General features: G+C 45.9%; 1 protein-coding gene across 7 annotated transcripts in view; it reads right to left on the bottom strand.

Annotated features, from left to right (window-relative positions):
- KDM4C (lysine demethylase 4C) overlaps window positions 1-27,141 on the bottom strand; it is a 425,827-nt gene that overhangs the window by 379,119 nt on the left and 19,567 nt on the right. For all 7 annotated transcript variants that reach the window (XR_004177866.1, XR_004177865.1, XM_009188789.4 and 4 more), the window contains exon 2: window positions 3,598-3,758. Coding sequence is in view for 3 of the 7 variants with exons in the window: in XM_009188789.4 (XP_009187053.1) it covers window positions 3,598-3,741 (144 nt within the window). In the remaining 4 variants the exon portion in view is untranslated. The remainder of the gene's footprint in view (window positions 1-3,597; window positions 3,759-27,141) is intronic.

The following is a 27,141-nucleotide window of genomic DNA, read 5'->3' as shown; positions in this document are numbered from 1 at the left end:
GTGACAAAATGAGACTCTTCCATCAAAAAAGAGAATAACAAAACAATTTTCTAGGAAGGGCATGAACTTTAACAAGATACATGTCTGGGCACAGTGGCTCACGCCCAAAATCCCAGGACTTTGGGAGGCCAAGGCAGGCAGATCACTTGATGTCAGGAGTTCGAGACCAGCCTGGTCAACATGGTGAAACCCTGTCGCTACTAAAAATACAAAAATTATCCGGGCATGGTGGTACATGCCTGTCATCTCAGCTACTCAGGAGGCAGAGGCAGGAGAATTGCTTGAAACTGGGAGGCAGAGGTTACAGTGAGCTGAGATCACGCCTCTGCACTCCAGCCTGGGCAACAGAGCGAGACTCCACCTCAAAAAAAAAAGAACAGGGAAAAAAAAAAAACACACACACACACAACCTAATTACAGACCTCAGGGTACAGATACCAGAAACAGTAAAGTAGTGGGTTACAAGTAGCATCAGGTCCATTTGCAGGAGGAGTGGAACACCAATCCCAATAGTTCCAGAAGTTCTCTCCTCAACTATCTTCTGTTTTCCATGCTATCTGACCTCCACAGCTGGGGATTTCAAGGAGAACACTTTACCTAAGTGCAACTGAGTGGTTCAGCCCGGCAGTAGGCTCTGTCAGGGCTCACGGATTTATGCAGTGATATTGACAAGTCTACAGAAACCCAGATTATAAATTTAACATTTAGAACAATTGTGGGGAAAAGAAAGAGATCAGCCTGTTACTGTGTCTATATAGAAAGAAGTAGACATAAGAGACTCCATTTTATTCTGTATTTGAGATGCTGTTAATCTGTGACCCTACCCCCAACCTTGTCCTTGCAAGAGACATGTGCTGTGTTGACTCAAGGTTTAATGGATTTGGGGCTGTGCAGGATGTGTCTTTGTTAAACAAGTGCCTGAAGGCAGCTTGCTGGTTAAAAGTCATCACCATTCTCTTAATTTCAACTACCCAGGGACACGTACACAGCCAGAGGGTCGCAGGTACCTCTGCCTAGGAAAGCTAGGTATTGTCCAAGGTTTCTCCCCATGTGATAGGCTGAAACAATGCTGCTAAAAGGTTTATGGAGATGTTTGCACATGCATCTCAAGGCACAGCATTTTCCTTTAAACTTATTCATGTCACAGAGATTTTTGTTCATATGTCTTACTGCTGATTTCCTCCCTACAATGATCCCATTGTCCAGCCACTCCCTTATCTTTAAGATGGTAAAGACAATTATCAATAAATACTAAGGGAACTCAGAGACCGTAGCCGCGTGGGTCCTCTGTAAGCTGAGCGCCGGTCCCCTGGGCCCACTTTTTCTTTCTCTATACTTTGTCTCTGTGTCTCATTTCTTTTCTCAAGTCTCTCGTTGCACCTAACGAGAAATGCCCACAGGTGTGGAGGGGCAGGCCACCCCTTCAAACAATAATAAATTGAAATAAATGCAATAAAACATATTCTTCCATGGGAAATTTTTAAATTAAAATAGATTTACATTATAGAAGGGACACACAAACCATCTCAAGTTGGACGATGAATTATATTATATAATGGATCTCTCTCTTTCAAAGATCTTACTTTGGACCTATGCATCCAAATGTGCGATGCAGTCCTCAGTACCTCACTGACTCTGGGCGTGTCACTTATACCCACAAGGCTTAAGTTGCTATCATTTTTTTTTTTTTTTTTAAGAATATTATTTGGCACCTGTAAGAACAGGATGATTATTTTCAAACATATCCAAACCAAAGACAACTTCTCCCATCTTCACTGGTCTGGGTCACCACTAGATAAATACAACCATCCCAGACAAGGTGCTTTATTTGTGCCCTGCCCCCACAACACCAAATTCATTCTTCACATAGGAGCCAGTGTGACCTTTTCAAAATAATGTCCCAAAAATAGCAAAAGAAAGAAACAAACAGCCACCATATCTTCCTCTCCCACTTTAAACCTGTCAGTGCTTCCGTCTACACTTAAAATCCCAAATGCCTTACTATGGCCGGGCAAGTCCACTGCCCACCTTCCTATTCCTCCCAGCCACGAAGTACAGGTCAGCCTTCAGGCCTCTGGACTTGCTATTCTTTCTGCCCCCATATCTTGAAAAGGCTGGTTTCTTTTTATCCTTTGGATCTGTGTTTAAATGTCCTTATTTCATCATTCTAAGATGCTACCACTAGAATGTAAGTAAGCTCCATGGGGGCAGGAACATTGTATGTTCTGCTCCACCACATCCCTACCTCTAGCACCTGGCATAGTGTCTGGCACATAGCAGGCACTCTCCACATTTGGTGAACAAATAAGCAGAAAGAAAAGAGAATTGGCAAATGTAGAGAGAGAATAAGTCAGTTTGTGGTTGCCTATGGGCTGGGGGTGATAGCAGGGAATCAGGAATGACTGCTTAATGCATATGAAGTTTCTTTGGGAGATGATGAGAATGTTATAGAATTCAATAGAGGTGATGGTTGCACAATTCTGTGAATATACTCAAAACCACTGAATTGCACACTTTAAACTGATGCATTATATGGCATTATTATATAATAAAATATATCGCCGGGCGCGGTGGCTCAAGCCTGTAATCCCAGCACTTTGGGAGGCCGAGACGGGCGGATCACGAGGTCAGGAGATCGAGACCATCCTGGCGAACACGGTGAAACCCCGTCTCTACTAAAAAATACAAAAAAAAACTAGCCGGGCGAGGCGGCGGGCGCCTGTAGTCCCAGCTACTCGGGAGGCTGAGGCAGGAGAATGGCGCAAACCCGGGAGGCGGAGCTTGCAGTGAGCTGAGATCCGGCCACTGCACTCCAGCCCGGGCGACAGAGCCAGACTCCGTCTCAAAAAAAAAATAAAATAAAATAAAATATATCAATAAGTATTATATGGGGAAAAAAAAAGGCCCAGGCACGGTGGCTCACACCTTTAATCCCCACACTTTGGGAGGCCAAGGCAGATGGATCACCTGAGGTCAGGCGTTCAAGACCAGCCAGGCCAACATGGTGAAATCTTGTCTCAACTAAAAATACAAAAAAATTAGTGGGGCATGGTGGCAGGTGCCTGTAATCCCAGCTACTTCAGGAGGCTGAGGCAGGAGAATCACTTGAGTCCAGGAGGTGGAGATTGCAGTGAGCCGAGATCACGCCATTGCACTCCAGCCTGGGTGACAAGAGTGAAACTCTGTCTCAAAAAAAAAGAAAGAAAATTTTTAAAAAAATAGAAAGAAAGAAGGAAAGGAGAGAGAAACTGTGGTTAGGCTTCAGGTTAATAATTGTTGTCTACAAAGAAACAAACAAAAAATATGAATACGCTCACACCTCTGAAACCCATACATGGATCTCCTTGGTTTCCACGAGCCACCCTTGGTTGGTTTTGATTTTTCTTTTTAAGCCTTAGAAGACAATCTAGTATGAATAGTTATACTTAAAGAAAAATAAGATAATTACTATTTGAAGAAATCAAATGTTCCATATGGATTAACAAGAACAAAGATTTTGCAAATTTCTTCTTTCAGAAACAATGTCCCACATCATGAAAACTAAGAACATAAAGGCCAAGTGATTGTTTTTCATTTAAAGCATCTGAGGAAAATCACCTTTGCAAGACCCGCGCGATGGGCTCCTTTAGACTCCATGTATGCAAGGTATTTGTTGAACTCCCGGAACTCCTCCATGGAGGGTCTGAAGGTCATTATCTTACAGCTGGGGTTCAGAGGACTTTCCGCGTCGGCCACCTCCATGATGGCTAGGGCGGTGTCTGCAGAGAAGACAACAGGGTTAACAGAACTGAATTATTATGTGCTTTAGGTCATTTTTAACAAACAGTATGTCAGCTCCCCCAGCAGGAACCCTTCTCTTTCAGTCACTTCCCATTCCCTTCTACCAGTCTCACTCCCTCATCTCTGCCTGAACCCCTGAACAAACAAGGGCCTCTAGTCATTCCTCTTGCCAAGTTCCCTATGCTTGGTAGAGAACCACTGATCTGACTGTACTGTTAGCCTCCTCAAAACCCTTCCAAGTAAAAATAAATTTTCTGGGCCGGGCGCAGTAGTTCACACCTGTAATCCCAGCACTTTGCGGGGCTGAGACGGGCAGATCACGAGGTCAGGAGTTCGAGACCAGACTGGCCAACATGGTGAAACCTCATCTCTACTAAAAGTACAAACTTTAGCCGGGCATGGTGGTGCATGCCTGTAATCCCAGTTACTCAGGAGGCTGAGGCAGGAGAATCGCTTGAACCTGGGAGGTGGAGGTTGCAGTGAGCCAAGATCTCGCCACTGTACTCCAGCTTGGGCGACAGAGTGAGACTCCAGTCTGAGCAACAGACTGAGACTCTGTATCAAAAAATAAAGAGATAAAAAATAAATATATAAATTTTTTTTTTTGAGACAATCTCGCTATATTGCCCAGGTAGGAGTGCAGCGGCGCGATCTCAGCTCACTGCAACCTCCGCCTCCCAGGTTCAAGCGATTCCCCTGCCTCAGCCTCCCGAGTAGCTAGGATTACAGGCGCCCGCCACCATGCGGGGCTACTTTTTTTATATTTTTAGTAGAGATGGAGTTTCACCACGTTAGCCAGGCTGGTCTCGAATTCCTGACCTCAGGCAATCCGCCAAGCTCAGCCTCCCAAAGTGCTGGGATTTATAGATGTGAGCCACCAAGCCCAGACGTAAAAATAATTTTTTTTTTCTTTTTTTTTGAGATGGAGCTTCGCTCCTGTTACCCAAGCTGGAGTGAAATGGCACAATCTCAGCTTACCGCAGCCTTGACCCCCCGGGTTCAAGCAATTCTCCCGCCTCAGCCTCCCGAGTAGCTCGGATAACAGGCATGGGCCACCACGCCCGACTAATTTTGTATTTTTAGTAAAAATGGGGTTTATCCATGTTGGTCAGACTGGTCTCGAACTCCCGACCTCAGGTGATCCACCCATCGTGGCGTCCCAAAGTGCTCGGATTACAGGCATGAGCCACCGTGTCCGGCTGTAAAAATGAATTTTCTAACCTTGCAAGTTTACAAAAGATGTTGCTACTATCTAGCGGTTCTGAAACAGACTCTCACTCACATACACACCTGTACAAAGGCCTAGTCTAGGCTGAGTAGAGAAGGTTAAAAATCATTAGAGTTTACTCAGGTGTGCTTCCAGATTGTCATATCATGCCTTCCTACAGTAATTAACAAGTTATCCATTCAGCAAAATAGCCAGGCATCAGGCAAGACACAGAAAAGAATGAGGATGGAGACAGAAAGGGATGGATTTGTCTTCACCTTCCAAGCGGTCTAGAGGCTGAACAAACGTCAACATAAAAATGTACACAGGGGCTGGGAGTGGTGGCTCACACCTGTAATCCCAGCACTTTGGAGGCGGGCAGATCACTTGAGGCCAGGAATTTGAGACCACCCTGGGCAACATGGTAAAACCCCATCTCTACCAAAAATACAAAAAATTAGCCAGGCATGGTGGCACACGCCTGTATTCCCAGCTACTAGGGAGACTGAGGTAGGAAAATCACTTGAACCTGGGCGGCGGAGGTTGCAGTGAGCCGAGATCGTGCCACTGCATTCCAGCCTGGGTGATGGAGTGACACTATATTTCAAAAAAAAAAAAAAAATGTACACAGGAAGAAGTAACTAACTCCACCTGGGTTAATGAGCAATCATTTTCCCAGAAAGGAGGAGAGTTAAGTCTTATGAGAAGGTATAGGAGTTGGCCAGACAAGAGAGACGGCACTCCAGGCAGCGGAAATATCTGGAAGTACTGCTGGAATGAAGAGTTTAATAATGTGTCTGGAGCATAGAAAGGAAAGATTATAGGAGATCAAAGTAGAAAAGTAGGCAGGTTTTACTATGAAAACACAGGCTAGGCCGGGCGCGGTGGCTCAAGCCTGTAATCCCAGCACTTTGGGAGGCCGAGGCGGGTGGACTTCAGGTCAGGAGACGGAGACTATCCCAAGCACATGGCAGGAAACCCTTGTCTCACTAAAAATAAAAACTAGCCGGGTGTGGTGGCGGGCCTGTAGTCCCAGCTACTCGGGAGGCTGAGGCGGGAGAATGGCGTGAACCCGGGAGGCGGAGGCAGGAGCCAGATCACGCCTATCGCACTTCCAGCCCAAGTGGGCGATGAGCGAGACCCGGCCTCCAAAAAAAAAAAAAAAAAAAAAGAAAACACAGGCTTAGTCTTGCTATCAATAAACAGGATGATTCCTTCAGCAAACATTTATTGAGCACCTATCAAGAAATAGGCATGCAAAGAAGCGCTGAAGTGGCTGCCTCAGGAAGGAGTCCCACCCCAACCTTCTTCTAAATCCATTAGGACCTGGCATCTCACAGCACAAACAACAAATCCTCCTGGAACAAAGTTTTCCTCTTTTTTCTTTGTTTCTGAATTTAATCTGCCTAATAGAAAAACTGAAAGTGAGGGATGGGGCAGATAAAAGGTGAAACGCAGTAAGATAGTGTGTAAGACGTTAAAACAGAGCAGGGCTGGCCGGGGCGTGGCTCACACCTGTAATCCCCACACTCTGGGAGGCCCAGGCGGGCAGATCACTTGAGGTCAGGAGATCGAGGCCATCCTGGCTGGGCTGATGGTGAAACCCCCATCTCTACTAAAAATGCAAAAAAATTAGGCTGGGCTGGATGATGGTGGGCACCTGTGGGTCCCAGCTATTCAGGAGGCTGAGAGGTAGAATGAGCAACCCAGGAGGCAGAGTTTGCAGGAGCTTCTAGATCAGCGCCTTCACTGCAATCTAGATTGAACTGGCTGTGCAAATGCAGACTGTCTCAAAAAAAAAAAAAAAAAAAACAGAGCAGGGCTAGAGATAGTGATGTAGTCATTATTCATTTAAAGCAAGTTTGGCTGGGTAAGGTGGCTCATGTCTGTAATCCCAGCACTTTGGGAGGCCGAAGCAGGAGCATCACCTGAGGTCGGGAGTTCGAGACCAGCCTGACCAACAAGGAGAAACTCCGTCTCTACTAAAAATACAAAATTAGCCAGGCGTGGTGGTACATGCCTGTAATCCCAGCTACTTGGGAGGCTGAGGTGGGAGAATCACTTGAACCTGGGAGGCAGAGGTTGCAGCGAGCCGAGATCACACCACTGCACACCAGTCTAGGCAACAAGAGTAAAACTCCGTCCCAAACAAAAAAGAAAAATAAAGTTTACCTGGGTGCAGTGGGCAGTGGCTCACGTCTATAATCCCAGCACTTTGGGAAGCCAAGGCAGGCAGATCACCTGAGGTCAGGAGTCCAAGACCAGCCTGGCCAACATGGCAAAACCCCGTCTCCACTAAAAATATAAAAATTAGCCAGGTGTGGTGGCAGACATCTTTAATCCCAGCTACTTGGGAGGCTGAGGCAGGAGAATCACTTGAACCTAGGAGGCCAAGGTTGCAGTGAGCCGAGATCGTGCCACTATACTCCAAAAATAAAGTTTTTTTGTTTTGTTTTTTTAAGACGGAGTCTCACTCTGTCACCCAGGCTGTAGTACAGTGGCGTGATCTTGGCTTACTGCAACCTCCACCTCCTGGGTTCAAGTGATTCTCCTGCCTTAGCCTCCAGAGTAGCTGGGATTACAGGTGCATGCCACCACGCCCAGCTGATTTTTGTATTTTTAGAGGAGACGGGGTTTTGCCATGTTGGCCAGGCTGATCTCAAACTCCTGACCTCAGGCGATCCCACCTGCCCTGGCCTCCCAAAGTGCTGGGATTATAGGCGTGAGCCACCACACCCAGCCTAGAAAGTTTAAATGAGCATCTATCTCACAATGCACACGTGAGGAGGTAGGAGATTCATAAAAATTAAACCTCATCGCCCTTTAGGAACTTACAATCCAAAGGAGAAAATAATCTGCCCGAAAATATATTAACATATGGTAGAAAATATTCTGGATTCTCCCTGCCTCAGGAAGGGGGCTTGCAACAGGTAAAAACCTTCCAGGCTACCTTCCTACATGCCTCTGTTCACGTGTAGACAGGTACGCACCCCCAAATCCATGGGCTTCAGGATAGCAGCCTCACTCTATATAGTAAACACACAGTCCTTTAGAAGCATCTGGATCTGGTCCAGGCGCAGTGGCTCACACCTGTAATCCCAGCACTTTGAGAGGTCGAGGCAGGATCACTTGAGCCCAGGAGTTGGAGACCAGCCTGGGCAACATGGTAAAACCCTGTCTCTACAAAAAAAATACAAAAATTTGCTGGGCGTGGCCAGGCACGGTGGCTCATGCCTGTAATCCCAGCACTTTGGGAGACCGATGTAGGCAGATCACCTGAGGTTGGGAGTTCGAGACCAGTCTGACCAACATGGAGAAACCCTAAACCCTTTAGTCTCTACTAAAAAGACAAAAATTAGCCGGGCGTGGTGGCACATGCCTGTAATCCGAGCTACCAGGGAGGCTGAGGCAGGAGAATCGCTTAAACCCAGGAGGCAGAGGTTGTGGTGAGCCAAGATCACGCCATTGCACTCCAGCCTGGGCAACAAGAGCAAAACGCCATCTCAAAAAAAAAAAAATTAGCCAGGCGCGGTGGCGGGCACCTATAGTCTCAGCTACTCGGAGGCTGAGACGGGAGGATTGCTTTACCACCCCAGGGGGCAGACGGTGCAGTGAGCCAAGATTGTGCCACTGCACTCCCACTCCAGCCTGGGTGAAAGAGTGGGACTCTGTCTCAAAAAAAACAAAACAATCTGGATCTGGCCCTCACGTAACTACTATGGCCTCATCCATCATCACTGTCTGCACTGTACTTTATGCTCCAACAATACTCACTGACTCATGCTTCTGTAAACAAGCAAAGCTTTCTGTGTTTCTGCACGTTATTCCTTCCCCTCACAGCAGCCTTGCCTGCTTCCTCACCTGACAAACTCCTGCACACCCTTGAGATTCCTAATCCTCTGGAACAGGCCTGCCTGACCCATCACTGTGTTCCCAACTCCCTCTCTGCGTTCATTGTAGCAGTTGCCTGTCCCAGCTGCTGGCACTTCCAACCACCCACTGAGCCATCAGCTCCTCCAGGGAAATGCCGGCTCACCACCTCTTTAAGCCCTAGCATACAGTCTGGCACTCCAGCCTGGCTCACAGTATCTGCTGCAATAATTATTTGCCAGCTGAATGACGGAATAAGTGCCAAATTGTTAACATATTTACATAATGATACCAAATTCAGGAAAAGGAAAGCACTAGTCCCAAACACAGAAAACTTACTTAGAAAACAGATTTCTCTGCATGACTAGTAAAGAATAATGCAACAGAAAAATCTGGGCAGTGAGTACAGGGAAGAAGCCCACAGATCACCTCTGCAGAAACATTTGGAACACAGAAGGCAGTGTTCATCTTCAACAGGCTAAAGAACAAGGGTGGCCTGCGCATTTCTCTAGGCAGAGGAAGAAGCCACTAGGAAAATGGAAATCCACTGAGTCATTCAACAAATAGTTACTGAATGCCAAACTGCTCCGCAGTCATTCACCAGGGAACAAAGTCCTGACATTAACAGAATGAAACAGACAATAAAAAGTGCATGCTATGAAGAAGAACCAAGGGTAAGGGGATAGAGTGCAAAGGGGAGGGGTGGCTATTTTACACAGGGTAGGCAAGGGAAGGCATTTCGGAGGGACAAACGGCTGAAGGAGGGAATTAATCATACAGATACCTAGAAGAAAAGCATTTTAGGCTGAGGTAACAAGGAAAGAGACTATCGGACTCTTCAAGGAACAGCAAAGAGATGCGTGTGGCTGGAACTCAGTAAGCAAGGAGAAGAATGGTGAGAGATGAAACTGGGGAGAAAAGGAGTTTGGCATTTACTCTCCATGAAATGGGAACTGATTCCTGGGGTTCCTCCCCTTCTTAGTCATCCAGTTCTTGGTACTCAAACATCCATTTCCCTTTAAGGAGATAAGGCTGTCTCTAAGGAAACTCCTCTGGACCAGCTGAAGCAGAGAAGTGAGCTGGCTCACATATCATAAATCACATTCTGGCTCTTGTGTCAAAAAAGGACAAGGCTGGAAGCAGGGAGGTCAACAAGGAGGCAATCCACACGAACAAGTTAAGATGCTCCACACGAGCAAGTTAAGATGGTAGCTTGGACCCAGGATGGGCAGAGGGAAATGGTCAGGTTGCAGATTGCAAATATATTCTGAACACAATTTCTTGACAGAAGAGAAATAGGAATCAAGATTTCTGGTCTAAGCAACAGAAAAATGGCTCTGGGCCTGGGCATGGTGGCTCACACCTGTAATCCCAGCATTTTGGGAGGCCGAGGCAGGCGGATGACCTGAGGTCAGAAGTTTGAGACCAGCCTGGCCAACGTGGCGAAACCCTGTCTCTACTAAAAATACAAAAATTAGCCAGGCGTGGTGGTGCGCACCTATAATCCCAGCTACTAGGGAGGCTGAGGCATGAGACTCACTTGAACCCCAGAGGCGGAGGTTGCAGTGAGCCAAGACCTTGCCACTGAACTCCAGCCTGGGCGACAGAGAGAGACTAAGTTTCAAAAAACAAACAAACGAAAAATGGCTCTGACAAGAAATTGAGGCACAGAGATTATTAAGACATGCAGCAAATTAATAGCTACTAGAATTAAACCTAGTCTTTGACCTAGTTTGCTAACTGGTCTAGGAAATATACTCTGCCAGTTTCTAGCATCACTACTCCCTTGATTACACAAAACTATTTCTACCTACAAATCAGATACATAAAGACCTAGGTAGCTTAGGTTTTAGACCTTTTTCTATCTTTGAAGTTAACATAGGATAATCATAAAATTTTAAATATGTTAAATGATCTAACACCTACTACACCACCTAGATCTTTGCCAATATGATAGGCAAAAAAGTCTGGTTACGTTTCATTTATTTGTTAGTGACAGTGATCATTTCTGAACACACATAGCCATTTTCATTTCTTCTTTGGGGGGATGCCTACTTACATTCATTACATTTAAAAGATATTTATATTAATAAATGTTCCATTCCTTGAGTTCCTCCTAGTCATATTTATTCTTACTAAACTTAATCATGCTACAATTAAATCCCCAGTCCCTCTTGTTTCTCTTTTACCTTTATTTTTCTGAACCAAGAAGAAATAGAAGTTTAAAATGTTCTTCCAGTAATGTTTCCAAGTCATAGGAAGAGAGGTATATCTTACAACAAGCACCACTATGATTTTTAGCTGAAGGTGATAATCATTTTTTTAAATGCTACCCTTCTTTTGACTGAGTCCCCAAAGTGAATGACAATACTATCTCTGATGGCAACTGTTATCTTGCTTCCACAGAGCTGGTCTTCAACGTTTCTGAGACCACCTACAGCAAAAACAATATTTATAGCAAGTACCCTAATAATTTTTTTAATAAGCTAAAGACCTTTCCATTGAATAAAGTCCAGCACTAACTCACATAACAACCCATGTTTGTTTCTGAAATTTTTTACATTATGATAAAGGACAAACATCTACTCTCTTTGTTCTAATGAGAATGTGTCTTTATTTGGTAATAAAGAAGAAACCAAGGCTGATGCTTTCCGGCCAAATGTAATACTCTATCCGACAATGCCTTCCTTCCCTGTGTACACCTGTGTTTCTGACTTGTATTCTCTTAAACAACTTCTGTGGGAGGAGTAAAAACTGACAGCTCTCATCATGTATTAGTTTTTTCAACAAAGCCGGCCACAGAACTGATGTGCACTGCTAACTGCCTCTGAAGAGAACACTTCAGTATCTACTTTAAAACACAGCCCTCTAGGAACCCAGGCACTCGCAGTTAGCAGACTACGTCTTTGGCTAGAAAAAGAAGGATTCTGGGCCCCACCTGAGGTGATGGAGTCTGGCCTTTCAATCCCAACACTCAGCACACTGGGTGTGGCCTCACAGGAGCCAAGCAAGCTTCTGCTCTGCACACTGCTTTGGTTGGGCATTTTTTGGGATTGACTTGTGCTCCCCCCAAAAGACACGCTGAAACCTAACCCCCAACACCTGTGAATGTGGCCTTATTTGGAAACAAAGTCTTTGCAAATGTAATCAAGGTAACATGAGGTCATATTTGATTAGGGTCGGCCCTGATCCACTATGACTGGTGTCCTTTTAGGAAGAGAAGAGGCCAGGCGCAGTGGCTCATGCCTGTAATCCCAGCACTTTGGGAGGCCAAGGCAGGCAGATCACCAGGTCAGGAGTTCAAGACCAGCCTGGCCAACATGGCGAAACCCTGTCTCTACTAAAAATACAAAAAAATTAGCCAGGCAAGGTGGCAGGTGCCTGCAATCCCAGCTACTGGGGAAGCTGAGGCAGGAGAATTGCTTGAACCCGGGAGGCAGAGTTTGCAGTGAGCCAAGATTGCACCACCGCACTCCAGCCTGTGTGACAGAGTGAGACTCTATCTCAAAAAAAAAAAAGAGGAACAGGAGAAGAGACACAGGAAAGAGTGCCATGTGAAGATGGAGAAAGGGACTGGAGTCATGCAGCTGCAAGCCAAGGAATGTCAAGGACTCCCGGCAAACACAAGAAACTACAAGAAAGGCACTGAGCAGATTCCTCCCTAAATCCTTCAGAGAAAACATGGTCCTGCCAACACCTTGATTTTGACCTTTAGCATCCAGAACTGTCAAAGGATAGACTTCTCTTGCTTTAAGCCATCCCAGTTTGTGATAATTAGTTACATTAGCCCTAGGAAACTAATACAGGCATGAAGGGCCAGACTGGAGGGAAAGGAGAAGAGGACCACGTTCTCCAATCTTAGCTTTATCAACAAGAAAGCTCCTAATACTAAGACTTTTCATCTAACTTCATCCTTCTCAAATGTTTCTAAACTGGGGAGGAAAAGGGAAGTCGCAGGCCACCTCCACAACTCTCCATTAACCGTTAGCACATCTACCCAGTTATTGAACCACAAGAGGGCTTGAAGGGGCCCCCCAGGTCTGGGCCCCACGTTAGAAAGCAACACTGCAAAGAAACTCCCTAAGCCCCTTGACCATTTTTGACTGAGCCAGGCCTCATTTCTCTCTCAGAAGTCCAGGCCGCTTTTATTTCATCCCTTTCATCCCATTCTGATCACCACTCCATCTTGTTCCACCAGCCTGCTGAGGCCAGGGGTAGGAATGGAAGGGCAGACTCAAGGAGATAGTTCTGGGACAAAGCGCCTTGGATCCTAGATCAAAAAGATTTTTTTTCCTCTTTCTTTTACTATAAAGAACATAGTGGGCCGAGTGTGGTGAGATTACACCTGTAATCTCACCATTTTGGGAGGCCAAGGCGGGCAGACCACTGGAGGTCAGGAGTTCACAATGAGCCTGGCTAACATGGTGAAACCCTGTCTCTACTAATAATACCAAAAAAATTAGCCAGGCGTGGTGGCACGTACCAGTAGTCCCAGCTACTTGGGAGGCTGAGGCAGGACATAACACATCTTTTTTTTTTTTTTTTTTTTTTTTTTTTTTTTTTTTTTGAGACGGAGTCTCGCGCTGTGTCACCCAGGCTGGAGTGCAGTGGCGCGATCTCGGCTCACTGCAAGCTCTGCCTCCCAGGTTCACGCCATTCTCCTGCCTCAGCCTCCGAGTAGCTGGGACTACAGGCGCCCGCCACCACGCCCGGCTAGTTTTTTGTATTTTTAGTAGAGACGGGGTTTCACCATGTTAGCCAGGATGGTCTCGATCTCCTGACCTCATGATCCACCCGCCTCGGCCTCCCAAAGTGCTGGGATTACAGGCTTGAGCCACCGTGCCCGGCCAGGACATAACACATCTAACTTGATTTTTATTTTCTCCTCAGGATCAGAAAAAAATAACTGGATTTTAATCCCTCCCACATGCCCCCTCCACTTAGTAGCTGTGTGACCTCAGGAAAGTTACTTAAACAAGGCCTCTGCTTCCCCATCAGTAAAATGGGGTAACATGACCTAACCAACTGCATTGTGATGGAGAGCCAATAAGCCACTAAATATAAGAATTTAGCATATTGCCAGGTTATAGTAACATCTGCATGCTGGCTTTGAAAGAAAGAAAGAAAAAACATTCAAATTAAATATCTTCGATGAGTTTCTTCATCACTGCCTACAGATGCTCAAATTTCTCCCATATAATTTTCAAAGGCTTCCTGTATACCATGTCCCCTCCTAGACTCACCGAAGCTACAGCCTTCTCTGCCCAATCTCTCATAGACAAACCCCAACAGAGAATGGCCTCCACTCACTTTGTCCAGTTCACCTCCTAACTCAAATCTTCATCCCCACTGCAATCTGATGTCTGCCTCCACCAGTGGATTGAAATCACGCCAGAAAAAGTTGCCAGTGACTTTTTAATTGCTACAACCATTATGTTGTTTTTAGTCCTCTTACCCACCCTTCTGCAGCCTCTGAAACTGGAAAGGCCTCTCCAGGCACAGCTTTTGTGGGTGGTGGGAAACCAGCCCCTCCTCACTCTCTGATGGTCACCGCCCTCTCTGGAACTCCTTTCCATGCCCCTAACTCCTCAGTCAACCCCTCCACTACTGGTATGCTACAAGGCCCTTTCTGCAGTCATCTTCCCTTTCCACCAAACATAGACACTATGGGAGACTTCATCCACGCTGGCCTCAACTGTCCTTCCCAATACCTCGGAAAAATGCTACCTGGGCCTCTCTCCCATGAATCTCAGTCCAGTAAATCTAAGTGCCTGCTGGCACAGCCATTTGAAGATGAATATAAAGCTGTATAGAGACAACAATGAATCTGAAACTTAACAAGGATAAAAAGGAATCTATCCTCCAAAATCTGCTTCTCTATCCCAGTCTCAGTCCTTATTCATTCAATCCATCCACAGTTTAGGTTGCCTCTTTGTGGGCAGCACTGACCACAGCTAATCCTCAAAGAGGTTACAAGTGCAGGAAAGAACAAGTACACAGATGGTTATTATACCACAGGTCAGGTGCTGCAATAAAGGGAAGCACAAAGCACCACAAAAGCCTTTAGAACAAGAACAGTGGGAGCCACCTTTCACCAGCGTAAAGATGGAGAAAGAAGTGAAAAGTGAAAGCATCTCCTATACACCAAGCCCATCCTCTACTGCAAGGCCAACATCAGAATCCCAAGAGCCTTCCCAAGCCTACCTTCTCTTATTCTCCACGCCTGAGTGGCGACCTTTGTAGTCAATTAAACATCCTGAGCATCTTTCATATCCATTCTCTAGTCTCCATACCAACTATTACTATCCTGAGTGACTTTTGTCGTTTTTTTTCTTCAACCACCCCAAGAGCCTTTGCTGATTTTCCCTTTAGTTCATCACCCTCAATTCTCTTCTATACATCTATAAAAACATAAAGCAAACTTTCTGGACACAAAACTGATGATGTTATCCCTCTTTTAAACTCTTCAATAGCTCAATATCGTTCCAGTACGGAGCCACGAATCTAGCTCCTGCCTTTCCCCTCCCTCCTTAAAGACCCCCCAACTCTTTTTTTTTTTTAGACGGAGTCTCGCTCTGTCCCCCAGGCTGGAGTGCAGTGGCACAATCTCGGCTCACTGCAAGCTCCGCCTCCTGGGTTCACAGCATTCTCCTGCCTCAGCCTCCCGGCAGCTGGGATGACAGGAGCCTGCCACCACGCCCGGCTAATTTTTTGTATTTTTAGTAGAGACGGGATTTCGCCGTGTTAGCCAGGATGGTCTCGATATCCTGACCTCGTGATCCGCCCGCCTCGGCCTCCCAAAGTGCTGGGATTACGGGCGTGAGCCACCGTGCCTGGCCCTCAAAGACCCCTTTTGCCCACTTGAAACCTTTGCTTCACTTAAAGCCACTCGATGTTCCCAAGGGAGTGAAGCCATTTCCCTCCTTTGCTGGTGCTGTATATAGACATATGTGTCATGCGTATGCCATTCCGAATACTTTCTGTGAGCGAGACATCTGTTAAGTGCATTAATGTTCATTCTCTTCATTAAATCCCATAAGAACTCCATTGAGAGAGTGACCATGAATATCCCTATTTCACTAATGATGGAGAATAAAATGCTTGCTCAAAGTCCCAAGCTAGTAGGAGCAGAAGATGGGAACTGAGCCTAATCTGAGATTCTACTCGTAACTGCTTTGCTATTGGTTTGTCCTATCCTCAGTGGTGCCTATCTAGCAAAACTCATCTTTCAGACTTTATCTTACACGTTGACCCCCTTACAAAGCTTTTTGGGCAACACTACCCACCAACTGATAACGTTCTTTTTAAATGCTCTCCTCACCCACACTCCACACAGGCGTCATCAATCTTCATTATTCATAGATTCCATATCTACAAATTTACCTACTTACTAAAATTTATTTATAACCAGGCCGGGCACGGTGGCTCACACCCGTAATCCCAGCACCTGGGAGGCCAAGGCAGGCAGATCACCCAAGGTCAGGAGTTCGAGACCAGACTGGCCAATGTGATGAAACCCTGTCTCTACTAAAAGCACAAAAATTAGCCGGGCATGGTGGCAGGCACCTTTAATCCCAGCTACTCAGGAAGCTGAGGCAGGAGAATAGCTTGAACCCAGGAAGCGGAGGTTGCAAGTGAGCCAAGAGCACACCACTGCACTCCATCCTGGGCACAAGAGTGAGGCTCCATCTCAAAAAAAAAAAAAAAAATTATAACCCCAAAATCAGTACTTGTATCACCACTTATACGGTCATTCACAGACATGCACAGAGCAATGAAAAATTTGAATTGCCTAATGCACACATTCCCAGCGGAGGCCAAACAAAGGCTTTCCTGTTTCAGCTCTCATAATGCAAACAAGTGTCCATTCTATGGTCTGTTTAGTGCCATGATTTTTGCACTTTTGCACTGTCTGTTGGTGATTTAGCTGCTTAAAATGGCCCCCAAGCATAATGCTGAAGCGCTGTCTTGTGTTTCTAAGTACAAGAATAGTATGGTTTGGCCGGGCGCGGTGGCTCAAGCCTGTAATCCCAGCACTTTGGGAGGCCGAGGCGGGTGGATCACGAGGTCAGGAGATCGAGACCATCCTGGCTAACATGGTGAAACCCCGTCTCTACTAAAAATACAAAAAACTAGCCGGGCGTGGTGGCGGGCGCCTGTAGTCCCAGCTACTCGGAGGCTGAGGCAGGAGAATGGCGTGAACCTGGGAGGCGGAGCTTGCAGTGAGCCGAGATCGCCCCCCCACTCCAGCCTGGGTGACACAGCGCGAGACTCTGTCTCAAAAAAAAAAAAAAAAAAAAAAAGAATAGTATGGTTTATGGCTTATAGCTATATGGCTTATGACAAAAATACATGTTTCATAAGGTTGGTTCAGTCATGAGTTGCAGTGCTGTTGGCCATGAGTTCAATGTTAACAAATCAACAATTATATATTAAATACAGTGTCTTTAAAAAGAAAACACACAAAAAACAAGATTATATATTGATCAATTGATGAAAATGTTCTGACCAGAGGCTGACAGGAACCTAAACTTGTACTTCCACTATGAGCAACATTTCAGTATTCACTAGTTCATTGTTTATAATGACTTTATAGAGCATAACTACTGCAAATAATGAGAATCAACTATACCTTGGCCCTTGTAATAAGACCATTCAGAAAAAGCCCTTGCCCCAAAGAAGCTTCCCAGCCTACAGGGGTAAATTCAAGCAGCCACTCCTACAGACTACAATTGACTAAGCTGGCACAATCACTCCCCGGGGACTCAGAACTAGAGAGCAAAGACAATGTCATGAGGGGCTACGGCACCCACTGTCTGCTATAGGCATAAACAAAGAATGAGAGAAGGAAAGAGATCAGCAGAGAAAAGTAGAGTCAAGGGAATGCAAGGCCCCAAAAAAGATGAAGGGACGAGAAAGCCAAGACTGAATCATCACAGGCATAATGAAAATCACGTGCTCGATGCCTGAAGCATCTGCACCTTCAAGAGACTGCACTCTGGAGAGCTGAAATCTACATTATATTTGACATTCCAAATATGATTAAAGTCTTTTTTTTTTTTTTTTTTTTGAGATGGAGTTTCACTCTTGTTGTCCAGGCTGGAGTGCAATGGCGCAATCTCAGCTCACTGCAACCTCTACCTCCCGGGTTCAAGCAATTCTCCCGCCTCAGCCTTCCCAAGTAGCTGGGATTACAGGTGGAAAGCACCACATCCGGCTAATTTTCATATTTTTTTGGAGAGACAAGGTTTTGCCATGTTTCCAGGCTGGTCTTGGACTCTTGAGCTCAAAGCGATCTGCCTGCCTTGGCTTCCCAAAGTGCTGGGATTACAGGTGTGAGCCACAGCACCTGACCAGTTTCTCTTTTGTTTTTGTGTGTTGGGGTGGGGGGGGGGGTTATTTTTTGTTTTTTTTTCTTGAGACACAGTCTGTCTCAAGACAGCTCTGTCGCCCAGGCTGGAATGCAGTGGTGTCATCTCAGCTCACTGCAACCTCTGCCTCCCGGGTTCAAGCGATTCTCCTGCCTCAGCCTCCCGAGCAGCTGGGACTACAGGCACGCACCACCACGCCCAGCTAATTTTTGTATTTTTTGTAGAGACAGGGTTTCAACCATATTGGCCAGGCTGTTCTCAAACTCCTGACCTCATGATCCACCTGCCTCAGCCTCCCAAAGTGCTAGGATTACAGGCATGAGCCACCACGCCCGGCCATGGGGGGGGGGTTTGTTTTTTAACAGTAGTACGAGAATTAGGATACTTGAGAAGCAATATGAGCCAGAATCCTTGTAGATGTTTACAAATTCCCGATCTCCTAACTTTTTACTGTTACAATTCTCACATCTCATTTGAGATTAAAAATAAATTACCTCTTCTTTAATGGTGCTTTCCAAAGGATTCAAGTTAAATTTGGTAGAAACAATAACATTGTTGTATTCACAGCTAATCTACTTACATAATTTTTAATTATATCTCATACTTACACAGCTGGCATAAACTAGATTGGAAATACTGTAGACTTGCTGAGTATTGAACTGGTACTTGGATATATTAATAATAAGCATAGCCTATTTAGCCAAGTGTGTGAGCGTCAGTGGTGTTCTTTAGAGAGAATGTATGGTATCCCTTATCTGGTTAAGATAAGGGTGATTCAGAGCTTCTACTATAGTAGGCCAGTAAGATTAACTAGCTGTAGGTGGCTGGTTAGTTTGGTAAAATAGCTCAATTAGTAATTGCATTCAGTGATACTAAATGAATTTTGAGCCATTCAGGTTAATTTCATAAAGATTACACCAAGGAACCAATTATTAGAAAGGATTATTATCAAAACACAAATAAGAGTGAATAAACCTCCATGTGATGCACATCTGGTATTTGTAAAACAGCAAGTTTCCCACTTGCCATTGTCATCAGTTTATATTTGATAATTGCATCAGTCATGATTCAATTACCCATAGTAGACACTGCTCTGGTTAACTTAAGCAGAAAGGGATTTGATATTGACTGGTGTTAGAGCACTGTTGAAGGTTGCAAGAGCAGGCTCTCAGCTGGATCCCCAGGGAAGTCTCCCAGAACACTGTTGCAGCAGGAGCTGTCAAGGGAACTGCCACTGCTATTACAAATAGAAGATCAGGGTCCAAGTTCATAGCCCCTTGGCTGAGATCTGGGGAGCATGAAGTTGCTGTGGCATCTGTTTGTTTCATGAACACATCAAATTAGTTATGATCTGGGGGTCAGGAATCGTGCCAGAACTATTTCTTCAGACCCAAGCTACTTCTGCTAGATCTGCTCCAGCAAGAAGAATGCCTTACAGGTTTCCACTCTCTCCTTACTCTGCTCAGTTTTGAATCTAAGTCTTTTCATATCAAAATACTTTAATCGGGCTGGGCAAGGTAGCTCAGGCCTGTAATCCCAGCATTTTGTGAGGCCAAGGCAGGTAGATCACCTGAGGTCAGGAGTTCAAGACCAGCTTGGCCAACATGGTGAAATCTTGTCTCTATTAAAAATACAAAAAAATTGGCCGGGCCACTGCACTCCAGTCAGGGCAAATGTGAGACTCTTTCTCATTTAAAAAAAAAAAAAAAAAGACACCAAACCTCCACCTAGATAGATCTCACAAATGTAACACTGTGACACAGAGTCTTGCTCTGTTACTCAGGCTGGAGTGCAGTGGCATGATCCCAGCTCACTGCAACCTTCGCCTCCTGGGTTCAAGAGATTCTCCTGCCTCAGTCTCCCAAGTAAGTGGGATTATAGGCATGTGCCACCACGCCCAGCTAAATTTTGTATTTTTAGTAGAGGCAGGGTTTCACCATGTTGGCCAGGCTGGTCTCAAACTCCTGACCTTAGGTGATCCTCCTGGCTCAGCCTCCCAAAGTGCTGGTATTACAGGCATGAGCCACTGCACCGGGCCTTGGAAAAATCTGATAGATCTTTGTATTTAGCTGTGGAAGCAGAGAGTTGTCACTTGAGTGAATAAATTATTTAGCTATAAAGGCCTGAAAACCAGGATGGGTGAGGTGGCTCATGCCCATAATCCCAGGACTTTAGGAGGCTCAAGCGGGAGGATCACCTAAGGTCAGGGGTTCAAGACCAGCCTGGCCAACATGGTGAAACCCTGTCTCTACTAAAAACACAAAAATTAGCTAGGGTGGTGGCAGGTGCCTGTAATCCTAGCTACTCAGGAGGTTGGGGCAGGAGAATTGCCTGAACCCAGGAGGCAGAGGTTGCAGTAAGCTGAGATCGCACCACTGCACTCTTGCCTTGGCAACAAAGTGAGACTCCATCTCAAAAAAAAAAAAAAAAAAAAAAAGGAAAGAAAAAATTAGCCAAGCATGGTGGCATGCCTGCAGTCTCAGCCACTCAGGAGGCTGAGGCTGGAGGATTTCCTGAGACCAAGAGTTCAAGGCTGCAGTGAGCTATATTTTGCCACTGCACTCCAGTCTGGGAAACAGACTGAGATTCTGTCTTTACGGGGAGAGGGGGAGGCCTGAAAAGCTGTTTGTTTTGAAGAAAAATGATAGAATGATGGGACTAGTTATCTTGACTGTCAAACTTAAGAATTTCAAGTTTTTACGGTTTGCAATTGGAAACCATTTTAGTTTGCAATTACAAACCATTTTAAATCTAGAGGATGACTTGTTAAGAATGTTACATTTGATTAGCCAAACATCGTAGAGGCAGGTGGAGGTTGCGGTGAACCAATATCACGCCACTGCACTCCAGCCTGGGCGACAGAGCAAGACTGAGTCTCAAAAAAAAACAAAAATTTAACTTCAAGGACCTGGGGGCAATGAGAACAGAGATAACAACTTTCTTGTCTTAGGTAAAGGGAACAATCTCAAAAATGTAAAACACAGGCATTCACTACTGAAAGAGCTACACTCACTACGGAAAAGATAAAATGAGGCAGACCACATTGTCATTCTAAAAGTCCTCCCATCAGCCCCCGGAGATGTGCCCAGCTGAAGCTGAAGGAAGAATCTTTGCATGACTAACAGCTAAAGCAGCTAACATTTAAGTACTTAACATGAACATCAAGAGGTTAACAAACCGACTCAAAATTAGCTTCGAAAAGAGAAAGCCTAGGAGTTACTGAGGTTTTGCTGAGAACTTAAGCGGCAGAAAGGTGTAGACAGCTTTGGGTGCTTAAGTCCTGCTTCCACCCTGCTGTAGATGAAAACACCAAAAGTATAATATTAATAAAAAGAATTCGGCCAGGCGCGGTGGCTCATGCCTGTAATCCCAGCACTTTGGGAGGTCAAGGCGGGTGGATCCCAAGGTCGGGAGATCGAGACCATCCTGGCTAACACAGTGAAACCCTGTCTCTACTAAAAATACAAAAAATTAGCCGGGAGTGCCGGCGGGCGCCTGTAGTCCCACTTACTCGGGACGGTGAGGCAGCAGAATGTCGTGAACCTGGGAGGCGGAGCTTGCAATGAGCCGAGATCACTGCACTCCAGCCTGCAAGACAGGGAGACTCCGTCTCAAAAAAAAAAAAAAAGTATTCTTCCCAGATAGCTGCCTAAATTGACTAAAGTCCAAAGGAAATCAACAACAGCAATACAGATTAGACAAATGACTACAGATTTCTCCTTCTTTGTTAGGAAGTGAAAATCCATTCTTTCCGTACTTGGGGGTAGGGGGTGAAAATACAGAAGGGTGAGGAATCCTGGAAAAGTTATGAGACAAGACAATAAAAACTTCAGGGTAAACCTAAGCGCTATAGGAATTCCTGGGAAAAAGATAAGACTAAAAATGGGTCCAGTAGGAGAAGGCTTTAAAAAGTGGGTTTGAGGCCAGGCGCGGGGGCTCATGCCTGTAATCCCAGCACTTTGGGAAGCCGAGGCGGGTGAATCATGAGGTCAGGAGTTTGAGACTGGCCTGGCCAAGATGGTGAAACCCCATCTCTACTAAAAACACAAAAATTACCCAGGCATGGTGGCATGCACCTGTAATCCCAGCTACTCGGGAGGCAGAGACACGAGAATCACTTAAACCCAGGAGGCAGAGGTTGCAGTGACAGTGAGCTAAGATAGCGCCACTGCATTCCAGTCTGGGCCAACAAGAGCGAAACTCCATCTTAAAAAAAAAAAAAAGTGAGTCTGAGACGGGCCTTGAAGATAAATGGGACTTGAGCCAAAGAAAGATGTGTTGAGGCCAGGCACGGTGGCTCACACCTGTAATCGTAGCAAATTGGGAAGTCAAGAGATTAAGACCATCCTGGCCAACATGGTGGAAACCCCGTCTCTACTAAAAATACAAAAAATTAGCTGGGCGTGCTGGCATGCACCTGCAGTCCCGGCTACTGGGGAGGCTGAGGCAGGAATTGCTTCAAAACCCGTATGAGGCTGCAGTGAGCCAAGATCGTACAACTGCACCCAGCCTCTAAGGCAACAGCCAGACCTACCATTCCAAAAAGCAAAAGAAAGATGCATTGATTGGCGCTGGCACGCACCTGTAACCTGTAATTCCTAATTACCCAAAAGGCTAAGGCAGGAGACTACCCTGAGCCCAGGAGCTCAAGGCTTCCAGGAGCGGCGTGATCGCGACACTACACTCCAGTCCAGATGGAGGAGGCAGCCTCCATCTCAAAAAGAAAAAAGAGAAGCTGTGCGCCATCCTTTGGAGAGCAGGGCAACACACAAAATAATTTTTAGCCGGGCACTGTCGTGGCCTGCCTCCTATAATCCCAGCACTTTGGGGCGCCGAGACGGGCGGATCAAGGTCAGGAGACTTAGCATTCATCCTGGCTAACATGGTGAAACCTCTACCATGTAAAATAATGCAAAAAATAGCCGGCTGTATGGCTTCTGTAGTCCCAGCTTCACCGGAGGCTGAGGCAGGAGGAATGGTGAACTCCAGGAAGGAGAGCTTGCAGTGGCTGAGATCCGCCACTGCACTCCAGCCTTGGGCTGCATGAGCGAAGACTCCATCTCAAAAAAAAAAAAAATAATAATAATACAATACAATACACAATTTTACCAATTAAGTATCAAAAGTACAAGTAGGGTTCCTCAAATCAGTGATTTCGTATCCTGGGGATATTGGCAATGCCTGGAGACATTTTTGTCAAAGCAAGAGGAAGAGTGCTGTAATCTAATGGGTAGCTTCTGTATTGTTTGCTTTTTTTTTTTGAGACGGAGTCTCCCGCCAGGAGTGCAGCCTTTATCTCTGCTCACTGCAAGCCTCCCATTCCCGGTTCACGCCATTCCTCCTGCCTCAGCCTTCCAAGGCAGCTGGGACTACAGGCTACTCTGGCCACTCACCTTCCTCTCGCTAGTTTTTGTATTTTTAGTAGAGAATGGGTTTCTACCTGGGTGTTAGCCAGGATGGTCTCATCTCCTGACCTCGTGGTGGATCCTCTGCCCGCCTCCTGCAAAGTGCTGGGATTACAGGCTTGAGCCACCATGCCTGCCCCCTCAGATACGCTTGTTAAACATAGGAAAGTCCCTACACAAGCAACTGCCAAGCACCAAAATATCAAAGTGCAACGGGGTTTAAAACCATTTATGAGGCCACGCCTGTAATCCTGGCACTTTGTGAGAGGTCAGTGCAGGCGGATCGCCTGAAGCCAGGGAGTGCCCGAGACCAGCCTGACCATCATGGAGAAACCCCTGTCTCTACTAAAAAATACACAAAATTAGCCGTGGCCCATGTCTGTAATCCCAGCTACTCCGAGGCTGGGAGGCAGGAGAACTGCTTCTGAACCTGGGAGGTAGAGAGGCTGGCGAAGAGCCGAGTTTGCGCCATTGCACTCCAGCCTGGGCAACAAGAGCAAAACCCACCCCAAAAAAAAAAAAAAAAACCATTTTAAGAAGCCTACAGAAATTCTAGCATAAGTTCAACAATAGACATGTACAATAATGTTCATTACCGCATTTTTGTAACAGTTCAAAACTGAAAACTCAAAAGTCAATCTACAAGATAATAAGTAAATGAATCACAATATTTTCACCTGATGGAACTACACAGCAGTGAAAATTAACAAATCATAGCTACTCCCAGAAATATGGATGAATCACCAAGCGCAATGGCTCACGCCTGTAATCCCAGCACTTTGGGAGGCCAGGCAGGCTGATTACTTGAGGTGGCTGTGAGCGTCCCAGACCAGCCTGGCCAACATGGGTGGGAACTCCCATCTCTAATAAAAAATACAAAAAATTAGTGGGTGTGGCATGCCTGCAATCCTGCTTTCACCTGGACACTGAGACAGGAGAATTGCTTGAGTCTGGGAGGCAGAGGTTGCAGTAAGCCGAGACTGTGCCACTGCACTTGAACTCCAGCCTGGGCAACAGAGCGAGACTCCATCTCAAAAAAAGAAAATAAATATGGATGAATCTCAGATAAAGTCTTGAACTAACCAAAGCGTAAGTCCACTTCTTTCACGTAATCTAAAATAAAAATTCTAAGTTACCTTTAAGGATAAATGCATAAGGCCGGGCGCCGGCTCGCTCGTAATCCCAGCACTTTGAGGCCGGTGACGGTGGATCACGAGGTCAGGAGATCGAGACCATCCTGGCTAACAATGCGTGAAACCCCTGCCTCACTAAAAAAAATACAAAAACTAGCTATGGTATATGGCCGTAGTCCCAGCTACTGGGAGCTGAGGCAGGAGAATGGCGGAACCCTCGGGAGGCGGAGCTTGGCTCGAGCCTGAGATCCGCCACTGCACTCCAGTCTGGGCTACAGAGGGACTCTGTCTCCAAAAAAAAAAAAAGCAGGGATACATGCACATAAAAAATCCATTTTTTTTTAAAGCAAGGGCATATGGAACACAAGCCAAAAATCAGACTACAGCTGCTAAGCAGAGGCTGTGGATGAGGTGGTAGAATGAGAAACATTAGCAGCATGGTCTGGTGAATTCACCCATGTTCCAAGTTCATATAAACCTTTTTAAAGATGAAACAATCACAGGTAAATATATTTCTATAAATATCAAAGTGCAAGGGGCCAAGCTGTGGCTCAAGTTTTTCCAGTAATCCCAGGCACTTTGGGAGGCCGAGACCAGTGGATCACGAGGTCAGGAGATCGAGACCATCCTGGCTAACACGGTGAAACCCCGCCTCTCAGAAAAATACAAAAAACTAGCCAGGGCGTGCATGCCTCAGTCCCAGCCACCTCGGAGGCTAGCTGAGGCAGAGAACATGGAACCCGGGAGGCGGAGCTTGCAATGAGCTGAGATCCGCCACTGCATTTGCCTGGCATAGAGTAAGACTCTGTCTCCAAAAAAAAAGGATGGCACATGTATAAAAAATCCATTTTTTAAAGCAAGGTATAAGGGAAATTACAAAACCAGGACACAGTTACAAGGAGAGAAGGTGGATGAGGTGGTAGAAGAGAAACACATAGTGTTATCTGGGTGAATTCACCCATGTTCCAAGTTCATATAAACCTTTTAAAGATGAAACAATCAATATAGAAAATATTATTACTCTCTACAATATCAGCAAGGCCGGGCGCCGTGGCTCAAGCCTGTAATCCTAGTACTTTGGGAGGCCGAGACGGGCTGGATCACAGGCCGTGGAGGATCGAGACCATCCTGGCTAATAATGCAGAAACCCTGGCCCCTCTACTAAAAATACAAAAAGCTAGCTGGCGAGGGTGGCGAGCGCCGCTGTGGTCTCAGCTTACCGGGAGGCTGCTGAGGCAGTGAGAATGCATGCAGACAACCTGGAGGTATGGAGCTTGCAGTGAGCTGAGATCCCCACTGCACTCCAGCCTACATGACAGAGCCAGACTCCGCTCCCAACAAAATAAATAAAAAATAAAAAAAAAAAATAACATCAAAGAAAAAATGTTTTAATTCTATGTTAAAACTAATTTTTTTTTAAAACAGTTCTTCACCTCCTGTCACCCAGGCCAAGTGCAGTGGCACAGTCTCAGCTCACTGCACCTCCCAGGTTCAAGTGACTTCCTCCTGCCCTAGCCTCCCAAGTGAAGTTGCTGGGATTACAGGTGTGTGCCACCACAATTCCAGCTATATTCTTTTGTATTTTAGTAGAGTATGGGTCTTGCTATGCTGCTTTCAGCCTGGTCTCAAACTTCTGGCTCAAGCAATCCGCCTACCTCGGCCTCCCAAAGTGCTGGGATTAGCAGGCATGAGCCACTGCCCCAGCCTAAACTATTCTTTAAGAAATCCTCTGTATGTCAAGCAATTACTCCATATTTTTTTTTTTTTTTTTTTTGAGATAGAGTCTCACTGTAGGTCTCCCAGGCTGGAGGCAGGCCATCCTAGCTCACTGCAGCCCCCTGGTTCACGCTTCATTCTCCTGCCTCCTGTTTCCTCCCAAGGCTGACTACAGGCCACCATCACACCTCCGCCAGTTTTTTAGACATTTTTAGTAGAGTATGGTTTCACCATAGATAGTCTCATCTCCTGACCTTGGATCCACCTACCGGGCCTCCCAAAGTGCTTGACAGGCTTGCTTCACACCAAGCCTACTCTAGTTTTTAATTGACAATTCCATATGTTTGTATATTACCTAAAGGAAGACAAACCTGCATGTCCAGTGAAGGACTGTGAACCCCAACAGAGGACTATAAACTGTTTTTTCATTGTATTTTGTTACATTACTTTAATCTAAATGTCTAGAGTGGCCAGGCATGGTGGCTCACACCTGTAATCCCAGCACTTTGGGAAGCAGAGGCAGATGGATCACTTGAGGTCAGGAGTTCGAAACCAGCCTGACCAATATGGTGAAACCCCGTCTCTACTCAAAGTACAAAAATTAACCAGATGTAGTGGCATGCGCCTGTAGTCCCAGCTACTCAGGAGGCGAGACAGGA

Source organism: Papio anubis, chromosome 13 (assembly GCF_008728515.1).
Source record: "Papio anubis isolate 15944 chromosome 13, Panubis1.0, whole genome shotgun sequence".
NCBI classification, from domain to species: Eukaryota; Metazoa; Chordata; class Mammalia; order Primates; family Cercopithecidae; genus Papio; species Papio anubis.
The sequence above is the reverse complement of the archived record's forward strand: the minus strand, read 5'-3'. Positions and strand labels throughout refer to the sequence as shown.